Source organism: Centrocercus urophasianus, unplaced genomic scaffold (genome assembly GCF_019232065.1).
Source record: "Centrocercus urophasianus isolate 14NV4802_14NV808 unplaced genomic scaffold, USGS_Curo_1.0 seq_16, whole genome shotgun sequence".
Taxonomy (NCBI): domain Eukaryota; kingdom Metazoa; phylum Chordata; class Aves; order Galliformes; family Phasianidae; genus Centrocercus; species Centrocercus urophasianus.
This window is the reverse complement of record NW_024884711.1, coordinates 5,109,850-5,137,140: the sequence shown is the minus strand read 5'-3', so window position 1 is coordinate 5,137,140 and position 27,291 is coordinate 5,109,850. Positions and strand designations below refer to the sequence as shown.

At 43.0% G+C, this 27,291-nt stretch overlaps 2 protein-coding genes across 9 annotated transcripts in view; one reads left to right on the top strand and one right to left on the bottom strand.

The window, feature by feature from the left end:
- The window catches only part of TRAK1 (trafficking kinesin protein 1), a 124,908-nt gene extending 108,578 nt beyond the window's left edge, over positions 1–16,330 (top strand). For 6 of the 8 annotated variants that reach the window (XM_042816531.1, XM_042816529.1, XM_042816526.1 and 3 more), the window contains 3 exons: positions 550–879; positions 8,586–8,688; positions 13,392–16,330. In XM_042816531.1, the coding sequence (XP_042672465.1) occupies positions 550–879; positions 8,586–8,688; positions 13,392–14,190 (1,232 nt within the window). In that variant the 3' untranslated portion in view covers positions 14,191–16,330. The remainder of the gene's footprint in view (positions 1–549; positions 880–8,585; positions 8,689–13,391) is intronic. The other 2 variants (XM_042816524.1, XM_042816530.1) reach the window with 1 other exon arrangement.
- Positions 16,331–20,786: 4,456 nt separating this feature from the next.
- CCK (cholecystokinin) lies at positions 20,787–25,430 on the bottom strand. The gene is made up of 3 exons (XM_042817394.1): positions 25,374–25,430; positions 24,205–24,462; positions 20,787–21,138 (listed from the first exon to the last, which is right to left on the bottom strand). Exons 2-3 carry the CDS (start codon positions 24,458–24,460, stop codon positions 21,002–21,004), a joined length of 393 nt encoding a protein of 130 aa, XP_042673328.1. The 5' UTR covers positions 24,461–24,462; positions 25,374–25,430; the 3' UTR covers positions 20,787–21,001.
- Positions 25,431–27,291: the final 1,861 nt, after the last annotated feature.

The window sequence follows — 27,291 nt, the reverse complement described above, 5'->3', positions numbered from 1 at the left end:
TTTGGACTGGATGTATAGCCCAGAAGTCTTACTTGCTTACACATGCTTGGAGTTGTTGTGGCTTTCTAACACATTAGAATGCTGACTTTGCTGTGTCCTCCTGTCAGCGACCAGTAGTAAATACTAGCATGTTTCTAGCACCTTTCTTAGTGTGAGCTTAATGCGGGAGTATGTGGTTTCTGTTCTTAAAGCTTTCAGTTCAACTCTTAAATATAATTTTTTTCTACTCCTGCTTAACCCTGTGAATTTAAGGAGATGAGGATAATGGTGGGGAGGAGATGTGCATGTGCACAAGTATGCCACGTTCTGCCACCAGGCTTTGCCTAAGTGCTGATGTGATCAGTTTATTTCCTACTGATCCGGAAATGCTGAAGCAGCTTTGCCTTGTAGCACGTCTTTCTAGAAGTATTAAGACTGGTTCTTGGAAACTCCAAACTATTACTGAGTCTGAGATTTGGACTTCTGGATAAACCAAGTGAGATTTTTGGCCATTTGGATTCTGCATTGGTTACTGATTTATTTGTGGTTGTCTTTTTGTTCCCTTTCAAGGTTCTGCCACTTTGCACCACTGGCAGCAGCTGGCTCAGCCTCACTTGGGTGGGATCCTGGACCCGAGGCCCGGGGTTGTCACTAAGGGCTTCAGGACCCTGGACCTCGACCTGGATGAAGTGTACTGCCTTAATGACTATGAGGAAGATGAGACAGGTGACATTTCTTACAAGGGCCTAACTACCTCGACGCCAGTTCAGCACACAGAGACCTCAGGTGAGAGGTCACAAGCACAAGTGACTGTTTCAGACAACAAGAATAACCCCCGCCAGTCTCAGGCTTTCACAGAGGAGGTGCCGGAGTCCGCGGCTGACGATGATGAGGGGTCTGGTGAGGGAAACTCATTAAGTCCAGTAAAACTGACATCTTTACAGGATTTTGATTACTGGGCCATTCTCACATCTCTCCAGAACAGCATCCATAATATCGCTTTGTGTGTAGCATCTGCACGGTAATGTGTGCGGTGGTTAGAACGTAACCATTCTAACATTGGCTCAACAGTCCTTTCTTAAATAATCTTTTAGTTTGACACTTTTTTCCAGTAACAGAATCCGTGGTCAATATTTTACATTATTTTGATAAGAGAAGGCTGCTAAAAGAAAATGATTTATTCACAAATCTCTGTGTGGCACGTGTGGGACTTGTATGTGTACTGAGTGCACACTCACTTCAGTGTGTATTATGTATAGACAATATGCATTTTGTATGCTTACAGTGTAGATATTTTCCCAACTTTTCATAAAGGGTGATTCCATACTTCAGATTTTATATTTGGGGAGGAAAAACAAAAAAGATGAAATGATGACAAAAGGTGCATCTGAATTGCCCTTGCTGAAACAAATGGAAGTGCCTTAAAATCAAGCGAGGAAATTCTTGCGAGTTTAATTCATTTACCTCAGATACAGGTATCTGGTTTTAAATTTTCTTTGGGATAATACTTAAATTGAGATAAATAACTAACAGGATGTTTTGGTGCCAAAAATAATGTTTTCCTCACTTCCTGCCCATCACACTATTCTTGACTTCTATCCTTCATATTTATACCACATAAAGACGTTTTGAAATGATTCAGAGCAACGTGGATTATTAGATGGCTCTGAATGGATGTTTTCAGTCCATTATTGTATGAAGTTGCAAGTTCTCAGAGTATAGATGTGTTGTGAGTTTGCATGATTTCTTTCTTTGTTGGTTTGGTTTTGATTTATTAAGCTTCATAAGATTGCTCGGTCTTTAAGATTTCCACTGGTAAAGAACTTTACTTAGTCCTGAACTAGAAAATTACCAGAACTCCCTTCAGACTTGTTAATTCGTAGCTACTTTAAAGAAGGATGCTTCCTTCACCCTCTTTTTTTTTTTTTTTTTTTTTTTAGAATAAATCATAATTTATTATTTGACTGATCTTTGAAAGATCAGATGATTTCTCAGGGCTAGACAGCAATATTTCTGGTTTTTTGTTTGTTTATTTGTTTGTTTTTAAGGGTTGAATATCCATTGCTCTCATTAACAGGGCAGTTCAGTGTTGTCAACCACAGAACATGTCAGTCAGTTGTAATAAGGCTGAACCTCATCCAAACCCTTCAGCTTCCCTTTCCATTCGCAAAAATTGGCTTTATTCTATGAAATTGTTCTGGTATAACAGTGTTTTTAATTTTTTATATTAATATGGATATAAATAGTGCCTCCACAGATGTGTACAGTTTGTCCAGGTATTTACCTTTCAAAGAGTCTAAATAATAAGCAGGAAAAGCACAAGATCTAGGAAACATGGACTGAAATAATCAAAGACCGAAGTAATTGAACTTCTTTTTGGTCTACAGAAGAAAATATTCAAGAAAAGATATGATTTATTTTAAAATGTGTTGCTACAGGGAGGAAGGGAACAAGCAGTTTTTCCATGTACTGAAAATAAAATGACAGTGTGAAAGTCTGTTTGGGCAAAGAATCTTCCAATAACAAACGCAGTCAACACAGGAACATGTCAAAGGTTGTGAAACTTTATTGTCATGGTCTCTATATAGAGAGGGGTATAGATAACAGCTTTTTATTCTTTTAAGAACAGATGAGAAAAATGTCTGTGTAAGGATTTGGAAAAGTTGTTTATTTGGAGGACAGATATGATTTTAGGCCTGTGTTATAGTCACAGATTGGCAGAGAAAAAGTTGTGTTCATTTCCTTTCTTGGTTATGGTTTCAGTGCCAGTCACTGTAGAACAGGCATTCCCTAGCAACTGCTGATTTTTCCTGGAAGACTTCAGTTATCTCAGACATTTAGGCATATTCCCCACATTATAATTTGTGAATAAAATCTTTGAAGTTATGCTTGTCATCTTATTTGGATTGTTTGCTGAGTAATTTTGATACTTTACAGAGGTTGGTCAAAATGATTAACTTTTGTCTAGGACAAACAAATTGACTGAAAACTTACTTCCTGTTCTTTTTCCTTCATCCACATTGCGTGGCTGCTTAGGATTTCAGAGTATCTGTAAGCTACCACGTTACCTATTTCATTGCTCAGATGAAGTAAGGATACTGCTGTGTCTGCTTTTTGTTGAATCAACTTGTCAGGTGGCACACAAGATACACTGGATGTTTTGAGAGTAGGCACTTATTAATGTGGCAGTGCTTTTCTGAATCCACTAGCTGTCCACTCAGGAATAATTTATGGAAGCAGAAAGATGTATTCCTAGCTTGTGGCTTGATTTTGTATTTTAATATTGAGCAGCCACTCTCTTGAAAAGTCTCCTCAGCATTCTTTGTGCCTATCCTATCTTCTATCCTATGTAGCTATCCTAGGTTTCTTGTTAAGAATTGCAGTGCAGGGGTCTGTATGGACGTGTGTGTGGTACCACAGAAGGCTGTCAGAGCCACTAGTCAGCACCTCATTGCTTGCCTGGTTCCAGGAGCTGTTCTAGGCTGTGGTGTACAGAATGTGAGAGAGAATTGGAAGTAAAATAAAACAAAAAGGGAATGAGATAAATTTCTTGCATACAGTGCTTGATTGCTTATGATGCAAGATAGATCCGTTGTGGAAAAATCAGATGTAAGTGATTCATGGATGGCAGAAAGAAATTTCTACAGATGCTGTTGGAAGACCACAGAAGGAGTCACTGCAGAGCTACAGCTCTACTAACCTAGAAACAAAATATCTTTGGAAATAAACAGCCTATCAGGACCATTTCTAGCAGTTGTAAATCGTCTTAGCCTTTTGGGTAGTCACCTGCTCTGTTTGTGTGTATGCTGTGAAGGTATCTTACCCTTTTGGCTTCTCTGGTGCAGTACTGTGAGGTCCTGTTCCTCTTGTGATGTTGTTACCATGTAGAGAGCTGCCCTGGGTGAATTTGAGAAGAAAACAAAGTCGAGTGTCCAGAGAGAAGAAATTCCTGGTAGTGCCAAAGATGTCTTGTAGCCAAAATAAACATATTCAGAACAGAATATCAGTTGCATCTTGTGGAGTGATAGAGTCAGAAATTAGTGTGACTAAATAAGAAACGTTATGAAAGTTACAATCCCTATTTTTTTTTTTGTCCCACTGTTGAGAAATGTAGTATTAATTGATATGTCAAGTAACTTCCTTACCACCATATACAGATTGTATCCTAATGATGGCACTGAATGTTTCAGAAGAAATTAATATGCATGCAGTTTATGATCTGTATTCGGTCTGTTGGAACTACATATTTTGTGTGGGCTCAGTAACTTGACAGAGGATTGATTATAAATTCCTGAATTGCAGATTTAGCTAATACCAGAAATAGATTGAGATTTGCATACCACTTGAATGGAGACTCTTCAGCATTTTTGGAATGGTAAAGAAGTAACAGGACAAGGCTATGGTAACGCCATCTGGGAGGGTTAACTTCTTCAGCACAAATTTTTATTAACCTTGGCATGTTTTTTATTCTTTGAAACTGTAGTATATTTTAAAACTGTCTGAAGTCTGTTGTTTGTTAGTTTGTTGTTTTAATTTGCTGCCTTTCAGGTACATGTTTCCCTTCAACAAAAAAGAAAAAGCAACAAAGCAAAACAAGCCATTCAAGCACTTAACATTCTTCAAGTTCAACTACTGTGACTGTTCTTATTTTGGAATTAAAAGGACTACTAAATTAAATTTTGGCATATATGTAATTGAGTGTTAATCTTGGGTGCACAAACTGATCTTCCAGTACTTGAGTTTGCTAGGTGCACTGATGGGTTGCTTTGCTTTCAACAGAGAGTGTGTACATAACATTACAGGATCAGCCTCCTGTACTTCATTTTTAGACATAAATAATGGAGATCTTTTCAAATAGATGCCTAAAAATCACAAAAACACATCATGAATGTCTTACATTTGAGCTGTTTTAAGAAGAGTTACTATATATATGCTTATAGTAAGAGGTTATCATTGTATAGAAAAACAATAAATTGTGTTACTCTTAGAACTAAGATATGGATGCATATTTAAATATATATTTTTTTCAAATAGCATGAGTATGTCACAGATTTTTTTACTTGATCAGCATTTGCTGTCTGTGCTGTTGAAATGCCAGAATTTCAGTTTGGGGATGAAGTCATCATGTTGAAGCCATATTAAATACGTCAGAAGTCTTTTTACATCTGTATTCTGTGATTATGTGAGAAGGAGACCTGAGCCAAAAGAAAGCTAAGGAAATCCTGTCAGAAGGATATCTGCCTTTTCTGAGGTTTCAGTCTCTCTCTCTTTCCAAAGGCAGAATAAATAGGAAGTTTGAAAAGTTCAGGAAGAACTTTTGACAGGAGTAACGTTCCTGATAGAGGTATATGCATTCTCAGAGGTTTAGAGTAGTCAGGCTTATTCCCAAAGACAATGTTTACCAAAGTATGTCGTTCTCAGGAGGCACTTAAACCACTGTAGCACAGCACTATGCGCACATTGTGAAGCTTTTAGTTTACCACCTAACTCTGTTGTGTTTCTGTACTTAACCCCTCTATCAGATTCAGCATATCCTATATTCTCTCTGTCATATCAGCCAGGAGATTTTGGTGCAGGTTTTCTTTCTTTGCACTGAGCAGATGGCCCATAAACCCTGAGTGTACTCAGAGTGGATCTGAAACAGCCCAGAGCTACAGAAAAATCAACTTTGTGTTTTAAGTAGGGAAGGTTCTGTTTTACCACAAGATGGAGCTCTCTGCAGACAGGTTCTGGATTAGTATCTGGGTTTGGCTTTTTTTTCTTCAGTGTTTGAGAAGATGTCTATACTGCAGTGTTTGTGCTTATGGGAGAATTGCTGTGAGCTGTAATGTTTTGCATTTTTCCCAAATGCCTAAGAATTTATAGAATAAAGCTTAAAAAGGTAAAGCATATTTAGTTACTACAAGCCAAAACCCAATACAGCTTCAATCTAGGGGTTAGTTACATTCTTAATTCAGGGGAGAAGTGTGTGTACTATTTAGTTTGGAACTATTCCTAATGGACAAGATTACGTGGTTTTTCTATAAGTCTTGTTGAACAATTATGTACAGTTTGTTTTTCATGCAGATATGGAACTTGTGAATTATCTACTTTTTGGAAGAGGAAGGTATAAATAAAACAGTCACGGGAAACAGATTTTCCTAGGATCAAACCTGTGTAAAACAGATGGAGGAAGAGTCATTCAGATACAGTCTCTTTTAGCCATTGGTATTACAGATGTTTACTGGCAATGCTAGCTTTGTACATTGAAAAAAACAGTTTATTCTTAAACTCCTACTGCTGTTTTCTTTATTGCTCAATGTTACAATTTTTGCTGTGTATGTGAAAATAGAATTATAAAATTACATATAACTTATTCAAAACTTTATACCAATTCAGATTACGGCCATTCTTATGAAAAATTACTGGGTTAGGAGTGAATCGTTCTGTTTCTATTTTATGAACTTTGTTCATTTACAGCCACAGGTTCTCACTCTCTTTGTATTGTGCCCAAAGGATGGAAAATGCAACAGCAGTATGATTCATCCCATTGTTGACTGTTGGAGGATGCAGCTGGTACAGAACTTTCTTAGTGGTATTTGCGGATGGAATACATCCTTGGAAATCGATTTTCATTGATTGTTTTGATTTGCTTCCTCTCACTAGAGTCAAGTGATTTCTCTACTTTTAGCAGCCTTCTCCTATCTCTGACTCATTAATAACAATGAGTCTTGCTTTTGCTAATGCAGCTGCATATCTTCAATGTGCCTGTTTCCAATCTGAGGAGATACCCAATGGATATTATGAATGAGGACGATTCACTTACTGTATTACAGCTATGTGCTTCTTTGGGTTGAGCTTGCAATCTGAACTGGCATTGCTTTATTTTGTTCTCTATTCATCATCCAGGGATAACTTTGTTTCTACTTGATTTATGTCACAGTCCTTCGTTTCCTCTAAATAACCAATTTTCTTTCATGTCCAGTTATTTGAGCTCTTTCTCCAGACTTTCTTTAAACTCTCTACAATATGGAGAGAATCATGATTGCTAGGCTGTGCTCCCTTGTAATAACTTTATAGTGCTCACACTAATCTCTAAAGCATCTGGATTCCTGAAGCGTCATAATTACCATCTCTGGAGGTGAAGTAGAGCTTGTTGTTATGTTATGCTGTGCTAACATTTGAGTGCATTAACCTGACACTCCAGTGGGGTTCGTTTTTTTTTATCCTTCTTTAATGTACAGCAATCATTCTGGTACTTATTACAAGTTAGCTTGACTCACATTGTCATATGCTTAGCCACTTCTGCTTCCACTGTTCACACTCCCTGTGCTCTGCCCTTCACACAGTGCTTATGTGTTCCTAAGGGACTACCTAAGCGTGCACATTATTTTGAGCTGTGATACTTTGTACATAGAAAAGGGAACACAGCCACAATTTAGACCAGCCTTGCTTCTGCTAAGCATCTCCGGGAGTTGGGGATGATGTCTGATCTAGTTGGTCTGTCTTGTCTGTCCTTTGCAATGTGTTGGATATTTGTTACTGTGGTATTGAAACGTGGCTTCCTTGGGGGAATGGCTCAAGAGGATTGGGTAGAAACAAGAGGGAGGGAACTGCACACAGTTTCTGTTGCGCATGTCTTTTGACCACTGCTAAGTTTGGATATTAACAGAACCTATGCAATCATGATATCTTTGATGTAATACTTAACTCTGGGTGTTCTTCAATCAGCTTTTCAGATGCATGGCTCTTAAATTCTCTAGTTATTTTGCAATGACCATGGCTGCATTATACAGCAGATTAATGCATCCACAGAAGTATCTCTACTAAGAGGAAGGCAATTGGACAAAGTCCATCAGCTCTTAAACTGTGAGCTTCTTTTCCCAAGTAATGATACATTAACAGAGGGAAATCTTTACAGCCACAGTTACAGGGGAAAGTGCTTTACTACTACAGTTTAAAAACTGCTGTATTGTGCAGCTGAGGACATGCATTCTTAAAGAACCTAAGCACATGCATAGGGGAAATGTCAAGATGCACAGTAGTGGATCCAAAAAATCACCACTTTCCTTACCATGGATGTGAGAAGAGAGAAACAGCGCTGTGTGTCCACCCCTCACTGCCCCGACTTTTTGATCTGTTCCTGTAGCACTAGCAAGCTGGATCCATTACTGAAAAGTGATGGGGATACCTCTCTGTGGATCAATCTCAATGCAGAAGTGCATGAGCATTCAGCAAATCTTAGTGCCCTTTAGCTGCTGGTACTAGAGAATGTTTGTTGTTATTTCCTGCCAATGAAAGTTGCTGGTTTAGATGAGGGCTAGCATTTCAAGTGTTGCCTTGTCTAAATCTGTTTTCAGCAAGACTTTTCTGCAATGGTATTGATCATGGGGAAGCTTCAGAAGAACATCTTAGCATTGGCCTTGGAATCTTAGATATGTTTGGAGAAAAGTGTGTTATAACACCATAGCACTTGTATATTTCACTTCTCTTGCATTGATCCTGCCTGAGGTATCTCATCACTTTTTGCATCTGTCTTATCAGTACACAGAAGTTTGTTTTTTGGGTTTTTGGGTTTTTTTTTTCCTGTGTAAAATGCAAAGAATTTGCTTTTTTTTTTAATTTAGTACCTCATCCTGGGAAGTGCATGTCACAAACCAACTCCACCTTCACCTTCACCACCTGCCGCATTCTGCACCCTTCTGATGAGCTCACACGAGTCACACCAAGGTAAGGGTTTCCCATGATGGCAAAGCCTTCAGCTGTGTCAGAGTTTCCCTATGAGGAAATGCAAAGTAATGGCATGAGCAAAAGCATCAGCCACACTGGTGAATTAGTGCACTTCTGAAATTGTTCCTCCTCTTTTCAGTTGCCTCAAGCTGATTTTATTTGGCAGGCACTTATAATGTTTTAGACAGCCAGTCAAAGCAGCTTAAATTTTATTATCTGCAGTTAAAAATATTGCAGGTTGACAAATAATGTAAGCTTGTTTCCAGTATCCAAAGCTAGCTATCCCAAACTAGCCACAGATGCTATGCACAAATGATCAGAATGTGGTGTTGACCCAAGTGTGCATCTTCTGTCTTGTCTAAAATAAAAAAAATGAAGGAGATTTTTCTCTAAAGGACAAACTGAAATCTGTAGTGTGGGACAAAGAGAGATATGCCAGTAAAGAAACATAGAGGTAGATGCTTCAGTAGTACCCAGGAGGTACATGAGGAATGGAGGAGGAAACACAGCTTAATCAAACCAGGGAGCTGTCTACTCTATCCCTTGGTTAACTGTTGGAAATAAGATCTTAGCAGCCAGACTAAAACCAGTGGACTGGCTTGATAATAGTAGTTGGTATGTATGGGAAAACCCTTACGGAAGGCGTAGAGCTGAGAATTGAGGAGGGGGAATGAATTTCATACCTAGAGAGGACAATTTCCTTCCTTAGCAAATCGGAAGTTAAAGTGTGTTTTTCTGTTTAGAAGGACAATGCCTCATTGCTTTCTCTATCCCTTTCAGCTCCTATGGGGGAGTGTACCCCTGTGTAGGTACCCATTCAGAGATGGTGTGTCTAGACTTGTTTAGACATCAGATGGGCACTGGCCACCTAAGGAACGCGTGAGAAGTAAGGGTATTAAATATGAACACCTCTGAGGTGATAAATACATGTAAAGGAAATAGGTGATGATTAAATGTAACTTTTGTGCTTCCCTTTCCGACTGTAGTGAGCTAATCGTGGCCTGGCTCGTTTTTCTTCATTCTCTCTTATCTTTCTCCTCAACTCTGCTGCTGAAGAGACCCCTTTATTTGGCTGCAATTCTATTTCATTCTTTTTATTGTTGAATTGCTGTTAACTGTGGTTGTAATAAACTCCCTGATCATGCTGGTTACTAAATCTAACAGATCAGCCATAGCTGACAGCTAAATTCAGTACATTGCCAGGTCACTTGGTTACTCCAAAATTCATAACTGGTTCGGGAGGAAAAAGACCAAAATAAACTCTGTGATGTATTCAATGGGCACGTTGAAGGAGCTCCTCCTTACCGACTATAAATGATTCTTCACAGGTCATGTGAGAAGGATGAGGAAACTGCATTATGTCACGTTATGCTGAGAGGAGATGTAGGGCAGACTCTAGGACCCAGCGTGCAGGGGGTGAGCAATGCTGCCTGTGCTGGCAGGGCCATGTGGAAGGAATGCCCGTGTCTGTGGCACCAGCTAACCCCAGCAGTTCAGATACTCTCCTGACTGGTTTCATTTGAACCTGGCCTCTAACCCAGGCTCTGCTCTAACCTGACTAAATTTCAGCCAGCTCCATGAGTTGCTCGTTTGTTTGTTTCTTCTCTCAGTCTAACTCTGGCACTGTCCCTGGGCTCATTTGCTGAGCCTAGACTGAGCCTGTTTCTGTGTTGCTCTGCAGTGTTGGTCAGTTTGAAGGGGAAAGTATTTCTTGTTTTAAGTAATATTGAAATGATCAACCAACCAACCAAACAACAAAAAAAACCCAGCACCTACATAATACCCACTTCCTTTCAGGGATGTGTTTTTTTAACTGCACTGTAATGCATACCAGTACTGACAAATGCGTATAGATGCTATTCATACTACTTCTGATACTGAAATCTGGGGCTGGGGGGGAAGAAAGCAATTCAAGTGCTGTAGTTTTCGTCTCATAACTAGGACATCTTAGAAGCTTCTTGTCTTGAGTTTCCAAAATGCACTTCATCCTGTCCTGCAGGAAGTCACTTCACAGAGTAAGCTCCCTTCCTCTTTCTGCTCCCTCCGTTGTGCTTTTCAAGATTTCTTTTGCACTTGCATTAGGGGAGATGCATCACAAACTGCAGTTGCAGCTGTGAAGATGTAGCTTCCATCAGTGCTTATAACAGGAGCCGTGAGCTAACTCTTTGTTTCTGCTCAGCCTTACCTTCAGAGTTTTGTGTGTGTGGGTCCGCGTGGTCTTAGCTTTGCTGGGAATCCTCCCCTGCCACTGGCAGTTCTGGCAAAGTGAAGAGGATTCCTAATGATACTTTCCTGTAGCCCAGCTGCTGCCTGTACTGACTGCCACAGCCCACAGGGTGGTGTGAGACAACAAATTTGGGGGCAGCTCAGCGAGGCTGCTTTTCAAATTATGCTATCCTACATATAAATTCTCTCAAAACTGTTTCACTACATTTTACAGGTAGGAATATGTGGGATTCCTCTTGCTGAATTGTAGGAGGGGAAAAAAAAAAAAACCTTTATAATTTTACTGATTTCAGTAGAAGTTGTTGCAGTTCAAATCGTGGTAGAGATAATGTTGGTTAGATCCTATTTAGCCAGGAAGACAAGGCCTGAGACTTGCTAACATCAGGTCAGTATTTCATCATTTAAGGAGTACCACGGAGATGTTAGTGCTGCTGATTCTTAGGAGATCAGTGGACTAGAGTTTGTCAGCTGATAGCTGTATGTGATTAGACAAAGCTCGCATCAGAAACTCAACAAAGCCTCCTAGGATTTCCCATTTCAGCCATAGTAGTGTTGATATAAGGTTAAATTAGTCTGTTATTATATAGGCCCTTTTGTCCTTATGGAAAAAAAAAAAAGATGCAATTATTTTGCCTGAGACGTAGCTGCACCTGGAAATCCAGCCAGATTATTTCAGTATGGCTGTTTGATTCATTCCTTGGTGCAGAGAGCCCAACTGCAGTTGAAGTTGCATGCTATGGCTGAACCAACACAACAGCTTGGCTCTTTGGAAAAAAGAAATCCCACCCCTATCTCTGTTCCCCCTCCCACCTGCTTGGTTTATCCCTCTCTTGCTTTGGCTTTGGTGTTTGTCTGACTCTTTGCTGAGTGCTTTCTATTTGCTAACCTGGCAAGGTAATGAGGAAGATTTCCGTCTCTGAGCAGTGATAAGCTCTCAGGTCAGTAAATTCTTGTTAGCATCAGCTTTTGCATTGTTAAAGACTTTGAGAATGCCACTAGAGGAATGAATCAATGCTTAAGGTAATATTACTGTGGAAATTGCTTTTTTTGTGTGAACATACATGGTGAAAACGTGATATCCTCAGCATGGTTAGAAATTGCCAGAAAACTTCTTTTTAAAGCTCCATAGAACCCTTGGGATTCTCCCCAAAAGAAGTGAACTTGAAGAGTTATGGGTGACCTACACACCTTATTTCTGCAGTGACTGGGTACACCATGGCTTGTTGATGAACGGTGTACCTTGGACTGCCACAGATTTTGAGTTGGGATTGTATGCAGGTAGATGTGTCTTTGCTGACCAAATCTGTGACTATCAAGTATTTTATTTTTTTTTAATTTTTTTTTTTTAAAGAATGAGTAGTGTCAGAAACACTCAAACTTTCAGCATCTACGAGATGTCATACTATGGTACAAAGGATTTAGAATGCCTTTGTACCGATAATTCATTTGAAATAGATGCTTGCATTAAGTCTTTGTTCAGATAGTTGACTTAGTAGGAAGAGGATGATCTAACAAAATGAATGCTATTTGATATGCCTTGAGAAATTTCAAACTCTAATAACCAACTTAAGAAAGAAATACTCAGTAAGACAGCAGTAACCATAAGTATGTAATGTTTGCCACTTGTTCTAAATACAAATTACCAGTGTAAGATTTGCTTACCCTCTGCTTAAACATAGATTCTTTTGAAAAGAAAGAACTAGATCTGGGAGAAAGTTTAGCCATGTTTCAAACTGTAGAAACCACTATTTTAACTGAATTAACAGTAGAACGGCTCTTTGTCATGCTTGGCTTGCTCTTAGTTATCAGCTACGTGCTGGCCAATCGATGACCAAGAGTTTGACTATTTTTTTCATTTTGATGGTTGTTCACACTACTGTGTATCACCATCAAAAGTCAGGTCCCACATCCCCTTCTCCTTAAACATAGACAAATTCTACATAAGAGAAGAAGGGCTAGACCTTGCAGAAGTGCATGTTGGTGGTAACAATTCCAAATTCCAGAAGCATTGCTCACAAATGCTTCTATAGCTAATATGTTCCCCTCTTCCCTTGGCTTTGCTGTGACCCAGCAGTACCAAAATGCCCAGCAGTTAGGTGCACTCAGAAGCCACACTAGAAGACTATCCCTTTGTTTCCTTGTCTCACGGAAGCAAGTGAGAGTTTATGGCTAGTAGATAGGGAAGAAAAGCCAAAGAAGTAGATCACAAACCTCTCAGTTTAGTAGTTTATCGGAAGAAATGTTGGGGTGGGTTGTTGAGGAATGCACTAATCCCTTGAAACTGCCTGCATAGGGGAGAGATGCATTTTGTAAGAGGTGTTTGTGTTGTGAGGTGATTGCATTTGTGAGGAGCTGGGAAATTTACATTTTCCCATGCACTCTCAAAATGGATAGAAGTCCTTTCTCAAGGCTAAAAATCTTGCTTACAGTTTTAATTCCTTAACGAGAGAATAATTTGACTGCTTCTTTGCTTTCAGCCTTAACACAGCACCTGCTCCAGCTTGTGGCAGCGTTAGCAACTTGAAAGGCACCCCTGTGGCTACTCCCTGCACTCCTCGGCGTCTGAGTTTGGCCGAATCCTTCACAAACCTGCGGGAATCCACGACGACAATGAGCACATCTCTGGGGCTGGTGTGGCTGCTGAAGGAAAGGGGCATCTCGGCAGCGGTGTACAATCCGCAGAGCTGGGACAGAGCCAGCAAAGGCACCCTCCTGAACACGTATTCCCCTAAGATGGCAATCATTCCTTCCACTCCACCAAACTCACCTATGCAGACACCTTCTTCTTCCCCTCCGTCTTTTGAGTTCAAGTGCACCAGCCCACCTTATGACAACTTCTTGGCTTCGAAGCCTGCTAGTTCCATCTTGAAGGAGGTGAGGAATAAAAAGAACATCAGGAACAGCGAGAGTCAGACCGACGTGTCTGTTTCCAACCTTAATCTTGTGGACAAGGTCAGGAGGTTTGGTATTGCCAAAGTTGTGAGTTCGGGGCAAGCGCCAGCTCCTCCTTTAACTGATGACCAGGGACCTCTTGTCTGTGGGGCACAAGGACAAGGGAGGGCACTTGTTCCCAGAGGCCTGGCACCAGACACTCTCCCGCTGGGCTGTCCTGCTGTGACCAGTGCCATTGGGGGCATCCAGCTGAACACTGGCATCCGAAGGAACCGGAGTTTCCCCACCATGGTGGGTTCCAGCATGCAGATGAAAGGCCCGACATCCCTCACCTCGGGGATCCTCATGGGAACCAAGCTCCCAAAGCAAACTAGCTTACGATGAAGGACTTTTATTTTTACAGCTAGTCTTTTTAAATGGAAATACTCAGATTCTTTCTCCGGTCCTCTTTTCCTCTCCCCACCTCTTCATTGCCTCCTGAGTTTGACAAATCAACTTCGTGCCTAACGGGAGAAATGTGTAAACTTTGTATAAATGTGTAAATACGTACCAGTTCTATTGTAACTAATTGGATTATTTTACGGTTTGATTGAGTGCAAAAGGCTCTACATTACGATTGCTGTATTGGGGTTAACTTGCTAACCTTTTGAAAAGGTTTTTTAAGATGCACTGAAAAAAAAAACAAGTACAAAAGAACATAACCAAGACAACTTGACTAGGAAAAACATGAATTCTGTAGCTAGCCTAACTTGAGTTGAAGGTGCATGGGAAGCTGTTGAGTATGTTATGTGAGAACATTTCATCACTTGAAGCATGGGAGCATTTATGCTTTGATAAAGCACTCAGTTTAACACTTGATAGTTTTTGATTTTGCTTTTGTAGATGAGTTGAGCTGAGTTATTGGAGTGCCTGGCTGTTATGCCTGAATGGATGAAACTTTTCTGTTCTGCATTCTCCTCCTCTTCGATATGATAAACTTGAACTAATACTGTGTAGAGGTCAGCAGGCCTACTGGGTACCTGGAATATTGACATATTTCTACCACTGCTGTCTCATTTGGCATGCTTACATTCTGTGTGACTTCTTTGTAGTTTTCGTTTTTCAATGCTGCACTGGGTTGTGAAAGGGGAAAATGCTTTACTATGTGTTGCTGCCACTGAAACACGCTTTGTCAGTGCGCCCAAAGAACAGTTTTCACAACTCGTGAGGTAAACGTGGCTCTGACTACCTAGAAGTTGGAGTTGCAGAGTGGATTGACAGATAAGAATGTTATATGAGAACATGTAGCAAAACCAGTGTTAGGAAGAGGTGCGTCCTTGGAACCTCGGCAGAGAACCACATAAACGTTTAGTAATGGAATGGTGCAAGATGGGAAATGCACCTTGCAGTCAATAAGCTGATCTTCAGGTTTTGTGCTGCAGAGGAACACGGTCTTATAAGCAGAGTGAGAATATTCCCTGCCTAGTTTCTGTTTTCTTTTTTTCAAAGAAACCTTCTTCCAAATTTTGACCCTAGCAAAGTGTGTGAAATGATTTATTTTGCAGTGGATTTAAATTGGAAAAACAACAAAAAACCCAACTCCCAATGCCAAATCTGTAACTTCAGTTAAGAAACTAAAGACATCACCCACCATTGAGTTGTGGCCAAATGATCCTAATTTGACTTGCAGTTTTCTTCTCCCAAACCTCTGCTGGGTGTTTTACAGGGAATTGAAAGGAATGGGAGCGGACTGGAGGGAGCTTGTTTCATTAGCTGAGCAGATCCCCAGCTTCTTTTTGAAATGGGTGGGGGGAAAGGAGCCCATGGGGCTGTTAGCTTCTGCTTTCTTCTCCTGGCAGTTCTGGTGCCATCTAAACCAAGCTCCCTGCTTGTTGCCACCATAATCACACTCCGTGTCATTGCCGTGAATTGAATTTGTACCAGACTGTTACTAAATTATTAGCACTGATAATTTCTTGTATAAATGAAGCTGTCTTTTAGTCTTTGTGACAAGAGATAGGTGATTTTTCTCTTTTTTTTCTCTTTTTTTTTCTTTTTTTTTTTTTTTTTGAATGAAGTAGTTATTGCAGTAGTGCTATGGACACTAAGGATATTTTTTGAGAAAGAAAAAACACATCGGTCAGTTACTGCATGTGTTTGGAGACTTATATTTATTCTATGAACTTAAAATGTTTTAGTAAAATGTCATCAGCTCTCTTTGCTGTTGTATGTGTGCACTTATTGCAAGTAAATTTAAGTACCTTTTTATTTGAATGTATCTTAAAACAGTAGATAGAATAACAGTTGATTCTGGAGGATCATGAACTCAATGGACCATTTTATATACCCAGAGGAAGAAAGCAATACTGTATGAGAACTTAAATTGTAGAAACTAATCATACAACTGGGAAGCATTATTCAGCCTTTAAATAAGCAGTCAGAGCTGTTGGCCCACCAGAAAAAGCAATTGTACCACATCAGAAAGATGAAATTTGAATTTTCTTCACTAATATCAATAAAATAACAAAAACAACATCAACAAAAAGTTGCATTGTTGTGCATCATTCAGCTTTTTGCTGTTCTCTTATGGTGATAAATATTCCACCTTCTCCTCCTGCTTTCATCTCTCAGTCAAAGCAAAAGGAAGAGGCCACCGCTATGTTTGGATTTTAAGTTCCTACTTATAGAAGTGGCTGCAAAGTTCTGAGACTGGGAAACTGCCAGAACTGATGAACATCAGGTCAAAACAAAAACCAGTGAAGTAAGTGCTTTTTGTTTCTATTAGAATTCCAAGAAAGAACAACCAGACATGATGTGGCTTATGCATATTAACTGGGAGAGGGATCTGAACTCTTCTCCTTAATATGATGCAAAAGCCATAGTGCCAAAATGTGCTGGATGTGGCTCTGGGCAGCCTGGTCTGGTGGTTGGCGACCTTGCACATAACAAGGGGATTGAAACAAGACGGTCATTGTGGCCCTTTTCAACCCAAGCCATTCCATGCTAAGTGCAGTGATGAGTAAGGAGGGACTTGCCAGGTTCTGCTGTTGGCTGTGGCACTGACCTTGGCACTGGGAGAGAAACAGCCCCCTGAATGAACTCCAGGTGATGAGAAAGGGCTGCCTTGTGGTTGCACAGTTGCTGTCAAATGACTGATCAGAGCTCTTGCTCCATTCTCTCAGCAGCATTCCCATTCGCACACAGCTCACAGTTTGCCTCCCTGCCCGATCCCCTTTCATGTCTCTCTCAGCCACTGTTGCTCCTCGCAGGGCTGTGCAGGCGCCGTGGCTCTCTGGTGACAGCTGGGGCCCTGGCTGAGCTCTGTATCTCTGTATACCACAGGAAGCATCTTTTTGGGGGTATTGCCTTTTCTACATCTTGTCTCCCTCCAAAAATAATAACTTTTTTCTTTCTTTTTTTTTCTTTCTTTTTTTTCCCCCTAACTCATCTGTACTGGTGCAAATGACAGCTTCTGCAGTGACCTAAATCCCTGGCTTTGGAAAGAACAAAAGCATGGGTTTGGCTGCTTGTGCTGTATCATTATTTTCTGACTTTTTACCTGGTTACAGGACAGTTCTGCTTTGTGGATGTGTCCCCCAGTGACTGCAGTGGATTTTGCAGGATATGGGGTATATAGAACACCACCCAGTTTCTGCTTCTGTTAACAGTGCTGGTAATGGGAAGGTTTCCTGGTTTCTCACTTCAGAACCAACTTGTGCCATGGGGTAATGAAAACTGCATGAACCACTTGGAAGCTCAGCCCCTGTATTTAATGTACTTAGGTAATTTCAAAGCAGAACAGAACTAGAGCATGAGCTCACAAGGCCAAATGGGTGAAGAACTGCTGCCTGTGCACAGCAGTGTTCCTTGTATTTGCAAGATCCAAATATCTCAGAAACTTCACTAGATGCATCTTCACCACGCCACAGCAAAAACATGATTTTCCACCTTGGGATGGTGGGTGGGAGGTAAGAGGAGGGTGTTTGCTGAGAACTGATGGAGACAGGGCTGTGGGCATGAGAGATGTTCTTTGGGGAACACGAGTGGTATGTCAGCCTTCTGGGGTTCATTTCTCCTTTTGCATGTTTCCAAAGCACTGCATGTGGTGCTCAGGGACATGATGTAGTGGAGGGTTAAAGGTAGGGTAGCATGGTTAGATCATGGTTGGACTCAAAGATCTCTAAAGTATTTTCCAACCTGAGCAATTCTAAATTCTAAAAAATAACAACAGTTGTGCACAGATTGAATGCTAGTCCTCAGCTTTCCGAATGCTTTGGTTTGCAGCTTCCCTCATTGCATCCAAAGATCCAGCACTGCTGTGAGCTGCATCCTGCTGGTACGGTCAGGACCTGATGGCTGCAGCTGCGTTTGTGCTGAAGGCTCAGCACTGCCCAGCTGTGTGTGCTCTGACATCTCACTGCCCTGCTCAGCCCTCTGGTTTGTGACAATAAATAAGCCAAATGAGCGCACAGAGCATCTAGAAAATAACGGAGAAGCTGAAAGTTACCTGAGCTGTAACACAGGCAGTGAGCTTTTACGTGAGAAAGTCACAAGCTGAGGAAATCAATAGTGTTTGTATTTAAAAGAGTATAGAGGTTTTTGTCCTGCTGGACTGAGCTTCAAGCTGTGCTGCTGAATTCAATTGCTCCTCTGTTGACACAAACACTTAGGAATGATTAAAGCTCTAACAAGCCGAAAGCCAGATTTCTGCTCTTCAAGAGGAATTTAATGAACTCAGAGGATACAAAAATCAAAGAGGAAGAGAAGCCTTTCACCCCTTTGCTAGGACATTGCTTTTCTCCTGGCCTGTGAATTTCTGCATGGGCAGGGGAAAGGAGTGCCCGTTTGGGGCTCGGGGCTGGAGCTGGTCCCTGCAGTGCTCCCCTCACTGCAGTAAGGATGGACGATGGGGGCTGAGTCTCACCTCGGCTGCCCCTTTCATCCAGCCTCTTTTCAGCCCTGAGCTGGCAGGGCCCCAGGCTCTCCCCTGTTCATTTACGTGGAGTTTGCAAAGAGCTGCTCTGCTCACAGTGATGTGCCTGGCACCTGTTTGGAAACCTAATTGATAAAACTGCAGCGGAACCAATTAAATCAAACCCACAGAGACTTTAAATGCAGAAAGTTATTGGTTTGCTATTTAGCTGGTGTCTGTTTAGCCCCTATGCAAAGCGTGCTTTCCTTTGGTGGTTACATCTCAGCACTCAGCGTGGGGCCACCATTCACCTGCACTGAGTGGCTGAGGCCCTCAGCCTGGAGACAAGAAAAGAAAGGAAATGATCCACCCCAGCAAGGACCCAAATCAGAAATACCACTGAGCACTCGGGGGGGATCCTAACGATCTGGGCTGGGGCAGCACACCGAGGTCAAGGAGAGGAGGTGCAGTTTTTTAAGAAGACTTCACCACCTTCTGTATGTCTCCATTTGGATGCCAGGTTGAGTCACCACAGGTCCCTTTATTCCCCATGTCTGTCCTACACCCTGCTGCAGCACAACCATTCAAACAGGACGGTGACTGAGAAATGAAATGGGGTTTCTCTGAGGCTCCCCAGCACCCAGGCAGTGTGCTTCCTTACAGCCATCATGCTGCAGGTTGGCTGGTAAGCAAAATAGAGCAGGGCTCTCCTAACTGCTTACACAACCAAACTTGGAATGGTATTAGAGTAGTATCAGAGGCAATTTTGCTAGTGGTCTGGCAGGGGTGGAAGCATTGTTTTATACCTGGAATTTGCTCACCTGCTGGGGATCAGAAGGGTCCAACTGTGGTGTCTTTCAAAAGGGAGAGCAATGGCATGAAACGTCTTTATTCCTCCATTCTCCTGCCTGTAGGAAATGAGACAGGAAAAAAAAAAAGGAGGTGGGGGTTGTTTGTTTGTTTATTTGTTTCCTAATAAGAGCATCCTCAGCAGTAACATAAAATCTGTACCCACTCCCCACCCCTGGCAATACGACAGAGCTCAATGTGCAGGGGACAGAAATGTTTGAAATGTTATTTGAATGCCCCTGTCAATAAGCTGAAAGACAGTGAAGTTACTTTTAAAGAAACAATCCCCTGGGAAATGCTTTAATCTATGCATTTTTAGATTATTTGTCTAAATTTGATCTTTCTTCAGTTAAAAATATATATATATAAATCTTTCTTGAGAAAAAGAGGTGGTACAGACTGTTTTCCCACAGGCAGTGAAGAAGACAGGGGAGATGATGCAGCTATTGAGATTTTTAGTGTTTGGAGAGGAGCTGAGAAAAGCTGGATGAAGGAGGTTGGCAAGGGGCTGTCTGGAAAGAGCTTGAGAGGAGGAAAAACGTGTGTGGGAAAGCAGTTTTGTGCTTTCAAGATGAGAGCCACAGAAAGGGAGAATTCTCTGCTACCACTTGTTGAAGTGTCTCTTACACACAGATCTTTGCAGTGCTGTCTGCTTTCCCAGCTTCTGCTAAGAGCAGCTCCTTGAAATGTTATCGCTCCTGCTGTGCTCGGTGCCCTCACCAGCACCCCTCTTTAACACCCTGTGATCTGATGGCTCCGATACCTCGCCCCTTTTCCCTCAGGATCATCCTCTGTACAGCTCTCTGTGCCCCTCTCCGAAGGAAGGCCTTGCACACCACACGGAATGTTCTCTTTATTCCATCAGCAGAACTTCCACGTTTAGTTCACAGTACAAAATAAATACGCCAAGGAGGTGAGACACATTGGCGTCCTTCCTCTTTTCCTTCTCCCTTTAGCCCTGGTGGGTACAGACTGCAACCACTCGGCTCTGCACAGCTGGGTCACTGTGAGGACAGCAGGACCTTTCTGGCAGTGCTGTGCTGCTGGGTTGGTGTTTGGACAAGGGCTCCTTAAAGTGTTCACAGCTATTGTGAGTGTCACAAGATTACCCTAATTGTCTGAGTACGTAACACCTGGAATATAATATGCAGGATGAAGGTGTTCTCCTGCCTCTCTGTGTACTGAGATACCCAGCGACACGCGGCCACAGGACAAGAAGGGGTAAGTGAAACCATTTTAATAGAATATCGGCGTATGAGAAACCACAAAAGAAAGAAAACATTTTTCCTGGAAAATTCTGCATATGTATGTATTGCATTGTCTTACAGACAAATTTACATCAAATACATGATATAGTTTAAAACACTGATTCAAAGAGGACAACAAATTAATTTTTCTCGTTCTGTACAGACATGGGAGTGTGATTTCTTTCCTGTTGCTATCATTTGCTGTTCTTTAGGAGGAGTACTCGTATTCTTCAGCGCTGCGGCGTCCAAAATCCATCCAGCCCATGTAGTCTCTGTCATTTATCCTGTGTGTGGGATCGATGCTCTGTACCCTGTTTCCTAGGACAGAGAATCTCCCAGTGGAACCTACAGGAAAAGAGAGTGTGAGAGGAGAAAGAAAGCAGACACATTTCCAACCATTTCTGATCTGTTCTGTATTTGTTAGCAGATGCCTGCATGATGCAGTTCAAACTGCTTGACTTCATATGACAGTGGATTTACGTGGGCTGTATAATCGGGGAAAACATCTTAGAAACACTGTGGCATTGTCCTGAAAGTGACTTCAATGTTTTTAAATGTAAAATATACAGACCATTTTCTCTCTTCTTTGGCTCCTGGGAAGGAAGAGCCACAGATGCAAGCTTGGGAACTCCTACAGTGCAAACTAAGTTACAAGAGGGGTAGAGTTAAGAATAACGCTTTAGTAAAAAGCGGGAATAGCCCCAAAATTCATGAAGTTGTGTCTGGAATTCACAGCTAGAGATGTCTACTAGTGCAATCACACAGGGTTTCTTACTACATCAGCAGCCTTTCCACTGCTTTTTGAAATGTTCATAGTACTTTTCGCTGTGGGATGGGATGCTGAACTTTGACCTCGCTTCAGCCCTTCACCCACCCCTGTTTAGGGCATCAAAAAGATACAAATTATTTGTGGGGAGGATAATTTGATACCATCACATTATGTAACTACAATTGCAGTGAAAGGTAAATTATTTTTCCCTATGCTCCATGAAGAAAGCCAAAATGGACACATGCCAGTAATGAAATTGAGCATGAGCCTTGAGTGAGGAAGAGGGACAAGTCCAACAAGCAGCAGTTAATGAGGACCGAGGCTTGAAGAATGCTTGAACTGAGCAAAAAAGAAATGGAGGCCAAAGCTTACAAATCCAAATCTACACAGGTCATTAGTTTTAGAGGAACCCTTGGTGACAGTGTAATGATATGTAATAACCATGACTCATCTAAAAACAAAATCAACGGCATTGTTTTGTTAATGGCTTATGGAGGCAAAAGTACCAAAGAAAGAAACCAAGCTTGCTTTAGGTATTTTAAACAAGATAGCAAACAAACAAAATAAATAAATAAATAAATAAACCACCACAAAACAAAACACAACAACAAACTATGAAAGTATGTTTGTCTACCATTAAACCCTCAATAACATTAACCTCTATGTAAATTCACAGACATAGCTCAAAATACTAAGTTATATTGATGAAAATGGTTTTCTGGCACCAGGCGGGGCTAAGACACTGCAAAAGCATCACTTGGATGTTGGAGCCTGCAGTGACCTGAGGGCTGTAAACACTCCACTGATGCTATTCTGGGCTGGCAAGGGAGCAAGGGCTCCCTAGGGGACAGCAAACTGCACGTGTCACTGACTTGTCAGCCACACTTCTCAATGACATGGAGCCAGATTTATGCTGGAAGCCTGTAGAAGTTAAGTGAAAGGTAGGGGTTGCAACTAGCCTAAGAAATTCCCTAGGGGCACCTTAATTACTTTCCCTTAAATAACCAGAGATGTCCCCGTGGATACTTCAGCATCAACATACAAGGAGCGGTAGCATTCTGGCTACAAGGCTGCCATCTAGCCCCAGCCTCCTGGGAAAATTTAACTCTCACTGTCCAAAATAAGCCTTCCTATTAACCACAAGAGCAAATGCCATCACTGCTCATTGCTAATGCTAGCAAATGCCCAGCCTCCGTGTCCCCTGAGATGGAATTTTCTAGTGAGTGTTCAGAGAAGCTAAAACAGCAGATGTAAATGTCCTGCAGAGATTTCTGAAGCATTGCTCTGAACTTTCATGTGAAATGAGAACATAATTTTTTTGATGGGAAAACAATTGATTGGCATTGTTATAAATTAATACTGCTTTGTCGTAGTGACTCTCTTCCATACCAGCAAGTACATCTACACACTGGTGCCCAGCTAGCTCAGTCGTGCCACAGCAATTCCATCATCCTCTAAGAGTCACTTTGTAGGGTTAAAAATATACATACGTGTATGCAGGCAATTCTCCTTCATATCAGTGCTTACCAAAAATACATCCTAGGTCTAAACTCTTTAAGCTATTTGGAAACAAACGTCAGCCAGGTATTCAAAGAGAATGTAGTGGCTACACAAGAGAAAGGAAAGGAAGACCTTGTAGGCTTTTGTCTCCTACAGCAAGATTCTTATTTATTAACAGCTTTAACTGTAACAGTGAATCGTGGAATTCACACAATTGTGGATCTATACTGTCTTTCTATTAGATCATGTTAACTGCTAAAATACAGCACTGTGAGAATTTGGTGTGAGAAGTCCCTCCAAATACATCAGAAGGCTTTTCTGTTGTTTCTGATTCAGCCCTCCTCTGCATGAATGTGTGTGGCAGCACATGTAATGCATAAAATGCAGGTGGCAGCTCTTTATTGCAACGCTCCACCAAAATACAGCTGAGATGCTGCCTAGCACAGAGCTCAGCAGCAAGGCTATGGAGAGAAGCAAATGATGTGCATTACAGTTGTGTGGAGAGACAGGAGAGAAGAGGACTCTCACTTACCAAGTGAATTCCATCCTAAACAAACTCCAGGGCTGGTAGTCAATTGATTTGTCCCTCCCTGTATGCCCAAGTAATCCTAACTTGTAATCTCTTTCCCTGTTGTACAGGGGATAGATGAGAGAAGATATTGCAAGCAAACAACATCTGCATAACCCCACGAGCTGTACAACCCTTTTTTCTTGAGGTTTGCATCACATTCCTCCCTTGGTGGTCAGAGCAATTAGGCTGCCCATGGTGTAACTCAATTCAAATACATAACACAACTGTTTCCTCAAGCAAAGAATAAATCACACAATAAAGGTGAAGCTTTGTGATTCCAGTTCCCTACTGGGGCTTCACGATCCCATTACTGAATGCTGGGGAGGTTTTAAGTAATTGCAAGATTCTGTCCCAAAGCAACTGCTATGTAAAAACAGGTTTGGGTTTTTTTTTTCCCCCCTTAGTTTTACAGTAAGTTGGAAAGAAAATGATCTCTACTCAGGAATAGCCAGGCAAAATCTATTTCTTATCTCCTGTAAGAATGCAGGAGTTAGTGCTAGATGACAGCAGGGTTAGGATGCGGGCATCTCTGAAGGAAACGCCGTGCCCAGAGGCAGCAGCCGAGCGGTACCTTTCCGGGCTTGCTGCAGGTACTTGGCCAGCAGCGCTCCGATGGTCGCCCTCTGCTCCAAGCTGCCGTCCAGCCGCGGTGCGGGCTTCAGCGGCCCCGCCGAGGAGGGTGAGCGGGAATGCCGGCGGGGTTCTGTCAGGCTCTGCTGGAGCTCGGCAACCAGCGGGCTGCCATCGTGTGAGCCCGCGGGCTGCTGGCCGAGGGAGCTCACCGACAGCGCGGCGAGGAGCACGCAGATGCAGATCCCGCCGTACATCGCTGGGGAGAGAAAGGCACGTCAGGCGCTCGGAACGACCGGACGGAGCACGTTAAGCCTTACACCCAGCCCTGTCTTCTTCGGAGGCGTTGGGTTCTGAGGAAACTTTGAATGCAGGTAGCTGCGGGATCTGCACTAAGCTAGAAGGTACGCGTTCGCTATCTGTCGGGCAGAAGAGATAACGCCCCAGCAAACTGGTTTTAGCCTTCCTCGTGTATGTGCCGTGCCCCCCTTACGCAGTTCTTTTCTGTTTTGGAAGCTGCATTCCAGCACCAACTAAAGGAAACCTATGCAGCTCTGCAAAAACTCGCAGGGCAGCCACGTGCTTTGCTGCTGTACTGCAGTCTGCTGTTATCACAAATAACCAATTTTGGCACGTTCTGCAAAGAGCCTTTACTCTCCCACCCCTTCTTGGTTTGGAATTCAGCACTGAAAAAGCTGTCTGGTGCAAGAGAAGAAGGAACAAAGTTGTGTCACCACAGAAGAAAACCCCAAAATCTCACACCACCCCATCACCTGATTTAACAGCACCAGGATTGATGTGCACCAGAACTGCACTCTTCTTCATCTAAACCAGAATTCAAGCAAAACAATTTTTTACCATCTCCATAAAGAAGCAAAGATTGGATGAGACAACCCAGAGAAGCAGCACAGTTTGAGCACGGCACCTGAAAGAGTACTTCTGGAAATGGGGCTGAGAGGAGAAGCGGTGCTGAGGAGGCCAACTTCCCGTTATAAAGGACGCACGAATTATCCCGCGTGTGTGAAACGCGGCACCGAGCATCGCCTTTTCACTTCGGAAAAAGGGGGAAACGAAGTTCGTCCGCCCGCTCGCAACGCACAGCAGCGAAGGGCGGCTGTCACCTCCCCGCCACGCCGGCTGCTCCCCCAGCGCCCAGGTGCCGCTCCCTACCTTCCTTCTTCCCTTCCTTCCCCGAGGCGGGAGTGAGGAGGACCGCGGGAAACCGGCGTGCACCCAAGCGGGATGTCAGGGGCTGCTCCGCCGCGGCCCCTTAAATAGCGGCGGCGGTGTTTGCACAGCTCTGACGCAGCGGGGCCGCGGCCGGGCCCCGCCTCGGGGGGAGCGGGGCTCCCCCTCTCCCTCCCTCCCCGCCTCCCGGCTGTACGCTGAAGTTCGCACGGAAACCGCTTACCGGGACGGGGAGGGCTGCGCGGGGCCCGGCTTGTCTATAAGACGCCCCTGCTCTCCTGGGAGCCACGTATGCCGAGCTGGCTACCATGGATGGAGCGGCCATTCCGCCCCACCTCGTCACCACCGAGCTGCCCCGTCGCTGCACCATCCGTGCTCCGTCCCTGCCCGCCGCCGGCCTCGGCTCGAGGGGCTCCGCTGCTCTTCGCGCGGCGGTCAGCAGAGGGCGATGGGGTCCCGCCTGGGGCCGCCCAGCGCGCCTCCGTTGACCCGGGGTTCCGGCAGCCCCTTAGGGCGGCCGGGCGGCTCCGGAGCGGCGGGACGGGGCGCGGGAGGGCTGGCTTGTTGTGCCCCAGCCGCCTGGCAGAGGGAGTGTTGCAGGGGATGGTGCTGTGCGAGCGTTCTCGTCACGTTTCAGCCTCTGAGCAGGGTCTCTGTCGCAGAAAAGGGGGGCATAGCCGAGCAGCAGGCTGCTTGTCCTCACAGAATCGCAGGGGTCGGAAGTGGCCTTTGGAGGTCGTCTAGTTCAACCCGCTGCTAAGGCAGGTTCTCTGTGGTAGGCTGCACAGGAAAGTGTTTGGGGGGTGTCTTGAATATCTCCAGAGGAGAGTCTACAGCCTCTCTGGGGAGCTTGTTCAGTGCTCTGTCACCTGCACAGTAAAGAAGTTCTTCCTCATGTCCATAAGGAATTCCTATGTTCCAGTTTTTGCCCATTGGCCCTTGTGCTGTCGCTGCACACCGCTGAAAAAAACCTGGCCCATTGACTCCAGCCCATCAGGTATTTATTAGCATTTATAAGATTCTCTTTCAGCCTTCTCTCCTCCACACTGAACAACCCTCAGTTCCTCAGCCTTTCCTCATAAGGGAGATGCTCCAGGCCGCCAGTCATCTCTGTGGCCCTCATCTCCCACATGAGATGGCGTTGGGTGAAGTTGCCATCCTGAGGCAGTTAGAAAAAAGAGCAAATCCCAAATCTCCTTTGAGAGCAGGAAATTAAGTTGAAAGCACATTTCCAGGGGAAGGAGCAACACTGAAACTGTTCCAGCAGTACCCATCCAAGAACCAGTTTAATGGCTGTCTCTCTCTCTCTGGGTTAAAAAAATAAATAAGAATAAATAAAAAAAATAAAATAACGTAAACAACCACAAAAATAAAACAAAAAACCACCACAAAACTGTTATTTCTGATAACTCAATTTCACTCTTTTGTTTTAATGGAAAAAATGCTCTCTGCTTTTAGACCATTAAATAGTCAACAACGAATTGAGCCACAGGAGCCTGGGAAAAGTATCACCATCTTTCTGGGAAGGGTGCAGTGCAATAACAGTTCTGGTAGAGTCAAGACTTTGTGAAATGCACTGGAGATAATGAGTTCCCAAGGGGTCAGCCCAGAGTTTAATAGAAGCGAAAGACAGAGCGCTTGCTAATGTATGCATATGCATAATTCATGTCAGAGAGGTATAAATACAAAAGCAGCCACTTAAGCCAACATATCTGTCTGGTTGAACAAGCACATGCTATAGGAGTTCATTTATGCCGAGCTGATTTTGAATATCGGTTCCATTACCGATACAAGCAGAGCTGCACAAATGGGGTGAGGATTTGTGTGTGTTGATACATAGGTGGCAGCCGAATTTACTGTATTTGCTCCCATGAGCATACAGATGGGCAGCAACATACAA